This window comes from Bos javanicus, chromosome 18, assembly GCF_032452875.1.
Source record: "Bos javanicus breed banteng chromosome 18, ARS-OSU_banteng_1.0, whole genome shotgun sequence".
In the NCBI taxonomy this organism is placed as follows: Eukaryota; Metazoa; Chordata; class Mammalia; order Artiodactyla; family Bovidae; genus Bos; species Bos javanicus.
Genome location: NC_083885.1, coordinates 62787712 through 62796524, shown reverse-complemented (window position 1 = coordinate 62796524; position 8813 = coordinate 62787712). Strand labels below are relative to the sequence as shown.

General features: G+C 43.5%; 1 protein-coding gene across 1 annotated transcript in view; it reads left to right on the top strand.

The window, feature by feature from the left end:
- The first annotated feature begins 4128 nt into the window (after positions 1-4128).
- Positions 4129-8813, top strand: part of NLRP2 (NLR family pyrin domain containing 2) — a 33932-nt gene continuing 29247 nt past the window's right edge. The window contains exon 1 of the mRNA XM_061389327.1: positions 4129-8806. Coding sequence (XP_061245311.1) covers positions 8585-8806 — 222 coding nt within the window. The 5' untranslated portion in view covers positions 4129-8584. The remainder of the gene's footprint in view (positions 8807-8813) is intronic.

Sequence of the window (8813 nt, the reverse complement as noted above, 5' to 3'; positions counted from 1 at the left end):
TCTGCCATAAGGGTGGTGTCATCTGCATATCGGAGCTTATTGATATTTCTCCTGGCATTCTTGATTGCAGCTTGTGCTCCTTCCAGCCCAGCGTTTCTCATGATGTTAGGAACCACAAAACTTTGCTTGGGTTGAGCACCAAGTGGATAGAAATGTGAAAAGAGAAAAGAATTAGCTGAAACCAGATTCAAACAAATCCTGAAAATTACATTCAGTCTGGATTTTACAGAAAGGGGGATTGGGAATCAAGGTGCGGTTTGAATAGAGAAGTGACAAGATCAGAACTGCATGTGAGAAAGAGTTTCCTGGAAGTCACCATGGAGACTGGACAGGAGGGGAGGAACTGAAAGAAGCGAAGCTCTTTAAAGATGGAGGGAATCCATGTCAGAGGTCAGATCTGAGCCCACACAGGAAGGAAGAAGTAGATTTCAGAGCTTCCCAGAAGGTGGCAAACAGAAGCTGCACCACCTGACTGGTTCCTGTGGTTGAGTCAGAGGAAGAAGTTGGGGGAAGCGTCAATTTCTGGAGAGCAGTTTGCAATGTGTCTCAGAACTGAAGATGTGGGTCACTTTTGACTCACAAATCCATTTTAGAAACTTGACTTCAAGAGGTCATTACACCACATGGAACTGTTTTCCCAGGAAATTCTCAGTTCAGTGTCCTTTAAATGAGCAATTACCCTCCAATTAAAAATAAATTTAAAAAAAGAAAACGGGGGCGAGGAAAACCGTACATGTTAACCTGAACAAATAGGCTGCCAGTTATTTCAATGGCAAAAATGTGTTTATTCAGAATTAGAGAATTGCAGTTTAGGGTCTATGACCACGGGGACCCATGTTCCCAAAGGGCAGGAGAAGACCACTTTTATAGAGGGGACTAGGGACCTGGGGGAGATCAGCCCTGGGATTTCTTTGGAGGGAATGATGCTGAGGCTGAAGCTCCAGTACTTTGGCCACCTCATGCGAAGAGTTGACTCATTGGAAAAGACTCTGATGCTTGGAGGGATTGGGGGCAGGAGGAGAAGGGGACGACAGAGGATGAGATGGCTGGATGGCATTGCTGACTCGATGGACGTGAGTCTGAGTGAACTCCTGGAGTTGGTGATGGACAGGGAGGCCTGGCGTGCTGCGATTCATGGGGTCGCAAAGAGTCGGACACGACTGAGCGACTGAACTGAACTGAACTGAGGAAGCTGGAACCCACTCCATTGTTCTTGCCTGGAGAATCCCAGGGACGGTGAAGCCTGGTGGGCTGCCGTCCATGGGGTCGCACAGAGTCGGACACAACTGAAGCGACTTGGCAGCAGCAGCAGGAAGCTGGAGGTCTGTAGTAAACAGTCCGTGGCTTTTCATTGGTTGAGTTGCTACGGAGAAGAGGGGGTCTTCCTTCTTCCTATCATGCTGACCTATCAGCTCAGGGTGTGGGAGCGCCCCCTTCTGGTCTCTCCCAACTCCAGTTAATTGAGGTTTCTGTTTTTTACACGCACTCACAAACACACAGTTAGAAGCATATGTATGCACACACGAACATGTACCCAAACACAAAAATTACATAAACGTAGATCTTGGGACGGAGAAGGAAATGGCACCCCACTCCAGTACTTTTGCCTGGAAAATCCCATGGATGGAGGAGCCTGGTAGGCTGCAGTCCATGGGGTCGCTGAGGGTCGGACTCGACTGAGCGACTTCACTTTCACTTATCACTTTCATGCATTGGAGAAGGAAACAGCAACCCACTCCAGTGTTCTTGCCTGGAGAATCCCAGGGACTGGGGAGCCTGGTGGGCTTCTGTCTATGGGGTCGCACAGAGTCGGACACGACTGAAGTGACTTAGCAGCAGATCTTGGGAATAAGATCTTGGGAATAATAAAGATAATTATGTACATGACCAAATGGAAAACTCTTCAGTTACTTAAATCATGCATAGATTTATGTATTTATATAATATCTGTTACACACATTATATATACTAACATAGAAAGAATTATATATGCATATATTTGAATATTCATGTTTATATATTTATTTTGTATATAGTATATTATACATGTAACATATTATGATAATCTATTGTTTAGAATGTATTTTTATATGTGCATGTGCATAATTTAAATGATTGAGTAGTTTTCCATTTGTCATTCACATGATTCTACATATAACTCATGTTCATACATTTTATTTAGATATCTATAGATGTCTGAGGGCATTCCCAGGTGGTGCTAGTGGTAAAAGAATCCTCCTGTCAATGCAGGAGACACAAAAGACACAGGTTCGATCCCTGGGTCTGGAAGATTTCCTGGAAGAGGAAATGGAAACCCACTCCAGGATACTTTCCTGGAGAATTCCATGGACAGAAGAGCCTGGTGGGCTACAGTCCATGGGTCTCAAAGAGTCGGACACTACTGAAGCTGCTGAGTGCACACATCTATGGATACAGATATGAATAGAGACAGAGGTGGAAATGTTAGGGATATAGTTTTAAGGAGAAACAGCAGGATACAGAATCAGGAGGATATAACCTTTCTATAAAAATAAATCTGCTTTAAAGTATTCATTGCCTCATTTTTCCATGTCTATAAAATCTTACATAAAAAAATATATTTTTGCAAAACGGCTAGTTCACAGTATCTAAAAGAGCTAAAATATTTAGCCATTAAAAGGTTTATTATGTATCACATTATTAACTAATATGGCTTACCTGACCTGTGTGGAAGGGCCTCTGACTACAGTGTTTCAGGGTCTGCATAAAGTACAATTTCTCCTTTTCTGGGTTTAAGGTAAAGGGAAAGCCCACTTCACAAAACTGAGGCTCAGAGGACATTCAAACCTTTGAATCCCTTGAACCTCCTTTCTTTTAAAGCCAGAGGTCCCTGACTTCCCTGTTGATCCAGTGGTTAGGAATCCACCTGCCAATGCAGGGGACATGGGTTCAATCCCTGGTCAGGGAAGATCCCACATGCCACAGAGTGACTAAGCCCGTGTGCCACAACTGCTGAGCCCACATTCTAGAGCCCATGAGCTGCAACAAGAGAAGCCATTGCAAGGAAAAGCCCACACACTGCAACAAAGAGTAGTCCCTGCTCACCCCAACTAGAGAAAGCCCAGACACAGCAATAAGGATCCCAGCACATCCAAAAATAATAATTAAAAAAATGTTTAAAGCCAGAGGTCCCCTTCCTGTCCTCTAGTCCAGACCTAACCCATACGGTGGCCAGTAGACACATGTGGCTATTGAAAGCAAGGACTGTGGCTAATGTAAGCTTAAATGTCCTCCCAGTATGAAATACCGGATTTGAAGCCTCAGTACCAAATGTTGAAGGGAAAATATCTCAGTTGTTTTTATATTGACTACAAGTTGAAATAATACTCTGGATATATTGGAGTCGATATATTATAAAAAGCAATTTTATTTAGTTCTTTTTACTTGTTTGTCATGGCTATTAGAAAATTTTTGTTTGTTTTTTTTTTAACCATTTATCATTTATTTATTATTAAATACAATATTGAAAAGTAGAAAATTTTAAATTACAAGCATGGTCAATATTACATGTTTAAAATATTACTTTAGTATGTTAAGCTATTTTATTGTATTCAATTTATTGTATAGTATATTGTTTTCACCGTAAGATTTCAATTTTGAGCAGATAGGCGGAGGTGGGGAGAGAGAGATGGACATATAGATATATTGGTTCTAAAAGATGAAGGCTTCAAAACACAAAATTTTGAAGTCTTAATATAAATCTATAGAAATTAATATTGTAAATATTAATATTTTATGAAATAGTGTAAAACTGATGAACCTGTTTCTTGATGCACTTCTTGTGTTATTTACATTGAACGTGAAATGTGGATGGATTTTAATGTATCTGGTTCGATGGGATAGGCAGCTGATCAACAGCTGAAGGTTCTAAGCAGTGGTTCTCAAGCTTGACTGCAATTACAGTCATCTAGGGGGCCTTGGGAAAAGGCAATGGCACCCCACTCCAGTACTCTTGCCTGGAAAATCCCATGGATGGAGGAGCCTGGTGCTGCAGTCCCTAGGGTCGCTGAGAGTTGGACATGACCGAGCGGCTTCACTTTCACTTTTCACTTTCATCATTGGAGAAGGAAATGGCAACCCACTCCAGTGTTCTTGCCTGGAGAATCCCAGGGACTGGGGAGCCTGGTGGGCTGCCATCTGTGGGGTTGCACAGAGTCGGACACGACTGAAGTGACTTAGCAGCAGCAGGGGGCCTTGTCTCCTGAGAAACCTGCATGCAGGTCAAGAAGCAACAGTCAGAACCCTGTATGAAACAACTGGCTGTTCAAGATCGGGAAGGGAATACGACAGGGCTGTCTGTGTCACCCTGTGGTTTAACCTGTGCACTGAGCACATCATGAGAAGTGCCGGGCTGGATGAGTTACAAGCTGGAATCAAGATGGGCCAGAGAAACATCAACAACCTCAGATATGCGGATGATACCACTCTAATGGCAGAAAGCAAAGAGGAACTAAAGAGCCTCTTGATAAGGGTGAAGGAGGACAGTGAAAGCTCTGGCTTAAGACTAAATATTAAAAAAAACTAAGATCATGGCATCCGACCCTGTCACTGCATGGCAAATAGAAGGGGAAAAGGTGGGAGTAGTGACAGATTTCCTCTTCCTGGGCTCCAAAATCACTGTGGACAGTGACTGCAGCCATGAAATTAGAAAACAATTGCTTCTTGGCAGGAAATTGATGACAAACCTAGGCAGTTGTTGAAAAGCAGAGACCTTGCCAACAAGGTCCCCATAGTAAAGGCTATGATATTCCCAGTAGTCATGTACAGTTGTGAAAGCTGGACCATAAAGAAGACAGAACGCCAAAGAATTGATGACCTCAAACTGTGGTGCTGGAGGAGACTCCTGAAAGTCCCTTGGACAACAAGGAGATCAAAGCAGTCAATCTTAGGGGAGATTGGCCTGAACATTCACTGTAAGGACTGATGCTGAATCTGAAGCTACAGTATTTTGGTCATCTGATGTGAATAGATGACTCTTTGGAAAAGTCCCTGATGCTGGGAAAGATTGAGGGCAGAAGGAGAAGAAAGCATCAGAGGATGAGATGGTTGGATGGCATCACCGACTCAATAGACATGAGTTTGAGCAAGCTCTGGGAGATGGTAAGTGACAGGGAGGCTTGGCATGCTGCAGTCCATGGGGTCACAAAGAGTCGGACACAACTGAATGGCTCAACAACAACAGGATGCCTTTAAAGAACCTCAGTGTCTGGGCATCTCTGATCTAACCTAGAAATCAGAATCTCTGGGCATTAATACTTTGAAATGATACCCCAGGGAAGTGAGTTTTAAGGCAGTCAAGGTTGGGAACCACTGGTCTGGGAGAACTTGATGCTCAATTTGAGGAAATGGTCTCCACCTGTCAGTCATTGTGTGGCTGCAGGAAGCTCCTGGCAATGGGATTGGCTCCCAGTAGCCAATCACAGAGCTTGGGCAGAAAGAGGAAGTCTTTTATAGGAGGTTTCCTGTGGCTTCAGCACTCTGGAGCAGGGGTTAAGCATAGGAGAGGTGAGTAACAATCCTGCTTCTTGACTTCATGCCTCTCTATCTTCATTCAACTGCTAAGTCTCCACAGTAAAAATTCCTCCTCCTTTTCTTTGAATATTTGGATGTCAAACTGTTGAAGGACTTGAAGTTTCAAGTCAAACTCCTGCTTGTGCAAAAATGGAGGACTCCTGAAGGGGAGCCCCTTCCCAGGGCTCCTTTCATAACTTTAAACAGGTTCTTTTCTCTTGCTGAAGCTCAGCCTCCTCAAGTCACAGGAACATAATGTAAATTGGATTAACTTTCAATGCACCTCAGGAGCACAGCAGAGGTGCCTGTTCTTGGCCCAAACCTTAAACCTAACCCTTTCCTTAGTGGGAAGGCTGTATGGGAATCCCAAGCAGTTGGAGGTAGAAGAAACCCAGCTCAAATGAGGGCCCGTAACCCAGGTGTTTATGTTCTTACAAATTCTTCTTTTCCCTCTTTCCATATCCAGTCAAAAACTACTGATTTCTCTCAAAAGATATAACCTGAATTCAATTAGTTCTCTATAACTAGGTGTGAGTGCTAAGTCGACTCAGTCATGTCTGACTCTTTGCGACCCTATGGACTGTAGCCAGGCTCCTCTGTCCATGGATTCTCCAGGCAAGAATACTAGAGTGGGTTGCCATGTCCTCCTCCAGGGGATCTTCCCAACCCAAGGATGGAACCCACGTCCCCTGCATTGGCATGTGGGTTCTTTACCACTAGTGCCACCTGGGAAGCCCCTCTACAACCACATCTAAGAACAAAGAACCATCAAAGCAGAGTAATTAACTAAAACATGGACCCTAGAGCTATTTGTTATACCTGGTTCAGAGCCCAGTTCTGACACTTTATGACCATGTAAACGTGGATGTTCTATCTAACATTTCTGCTAATCCAGTATCAATATCTGGAATAGGGAGGATATAGTACTTGGGAATATCATAGGATTAATGAGCCAAGTCTACAGGGTTGATTGCAGTGTCTGGTACTATCCAGGTGTTCCCTGACCCTACCCTCACCTGGATGAGTTCAGAATTCTCAGCAGGCAGCAACAAAGACTCTCCTTGTTTTCACTAGATTTCATCCTTGGGCTCTCTCCCTGGCCCATTTCAGTCTAGTTTGAGCAAGAGAGCCTGGCAGGCTACAGACCACTGGGTCGCAAAGAGTCATACATGACTGAGCAACTAAGCACAGTACAGCACTGCTCAGTCAGTTGAGCAAAAATCCCCACCTTTAATATCTGATCAAATTCGTCACCCTTCAGAGTGATGTCTGATCATCCTGACCTGCCCTCAGCAAGAATACTGTTGAGTCGATCTGACAAGAATACTCCTAGCCTTGACATTTCCTCTTAGTAATTGGGTTCCCACAGAACCCCTCCCCACCCTGTAAATCCTGTTCCTTGGCTCTCAATTCCCACTTGTCTTTATTGTAGTTGGAGTTAAGTTCTATCTCTCTCCCCTACTTCAAAACCCCCAATTCAGTAACCTCTCTCAAAGTCTTCCTTACTAGCTTCAAGCATCACAAAAAATTTTAACCAGCTCCTTGGTGTGACTCCCCTCTCTCCCCCAAGAAGTAAGAGAAAGTGCTCCTGAAAACACAGCAGGCTGTGAGGTCTCCCCACTGGAAATTTTGGAGCAGCTTGCTACTGCACTTGGAATCAAATTGTAAATCCTCATTAACCTGGAACCCCTTCATGACAGGATGTCTGATCCTAGAGTAGGAGTCACGGCGTTTGTCTGTCTGCTCCAGCCAATACACACCTAAATTCTTTCCTTCAAACCTGCCGTATTCATTTCAGCCCTAAAATGATACTAGTTGTTCACACTGCTTAGAATTTCTAACCCCCACCAGTTTCCCTAACCAGCAGCTCCTACTCATCAGGTCCTCAACTGAAATATTTCCTCTGAGAAAATTCCATGGTTACCTGACCCTTATTCTATTTCTCTGTGTCATCTTGTCTCCAAGCTTTGTCATTGCTTCTGTTTGAATTCATCTGCGAAATGTCTACTTCTCCCCCCTACACTCCATGTGTGTACTCAAATTGAGTATAAACCCCAAATAGGCAGAGCTCTTACCCATCTTTACAGCTGTCATTTAGGTTCTAAAATTGTTCCTGGGGGGAGGGGTCTGGGGATAGATGTATTGGGAATTTGGGATTAGCAGACGTAAGCTATTATATACAGGATGGATAAACAACAGGGTCCTACTGCATAGCACAGAGAACTATATTCAATATCCTATGGCAAATATAATGGAAATTACTATAAAAATGTATATATGTATAACTGAATCACTTTGCTGTACAGCAGAAATTAATACAACATAAATCAACTATACCTCAATAAAATTTTTTATTTAAAATAATTCTTGACATCCAAAGGAGCCTTTTATTGGCATAGATGAATGCCCCTAGCCATTTAATAAGGTGGGTGATGGTGTAGTTGATTAGCAATTAGAAATTCGAGCTCAGAACCCTCGGCTCAAACCCTCAACTGTTAAAAGAGTTTCAAATCCAGGTCTGTTGAGTTCAGGAAGTGACTCTTTAAGAACAGTAAATTGAAAAGGCATTCCACTCAACTGCAGAGTGAATATCTGTTAAAATAGTCTCAACTCAAGATCCTCATTTAGTAGTCAAGCTCTATAAACATCCTAAGATAACTACACATCAAGTTGCTACTAAGGGCTAAAGTTAATAATTCTCATTAATTTATTTGTACATCAATTTACTGAAAAATACCAGATGAGCCGCTGCATACAGGAGATCCAGCAGTGTGGACTTCCTTCCTACCTCAGCTACCGCCTGTTCTCAGAGGGGTCCTAAGCTCTAAATCCAAGAAAGAGTTCTATGTGGGTTTTACCTCTACTGGGGAGTTTGTTCTTAACGCAGCAGGTTAGGCAGGGAGAATAAACAGCCTATTTCCTGACACAGAAGCAACCAGCATTTGAGAGGGGAGTACCAATCCCCTGTGCCTTTCCCTTCCTCCCCTTAAAACGTGGTTAATGCCAAAATTTGAGCTCTCATTTGTTGGTCAAGATGGCGTCTTCTGCCGAGCTGGGTTTCCATCTGCAGTCTCTATTAGAGGAGCTCGGCCAGGATAAGCTGAGCAAATTCAAATCTCTTCTGAGGGACCATTCCCTGAAAGAGGAGTTACAGCACCTCCTGCAGACAGAGGTGGAGGAGGCCAGCAGGAAGCAGCTGGCATACCTCCTCACTGCCCGCTGCCCCAGCTACTGGGTAGAGATGGTGACCATCCAGGTCTTTT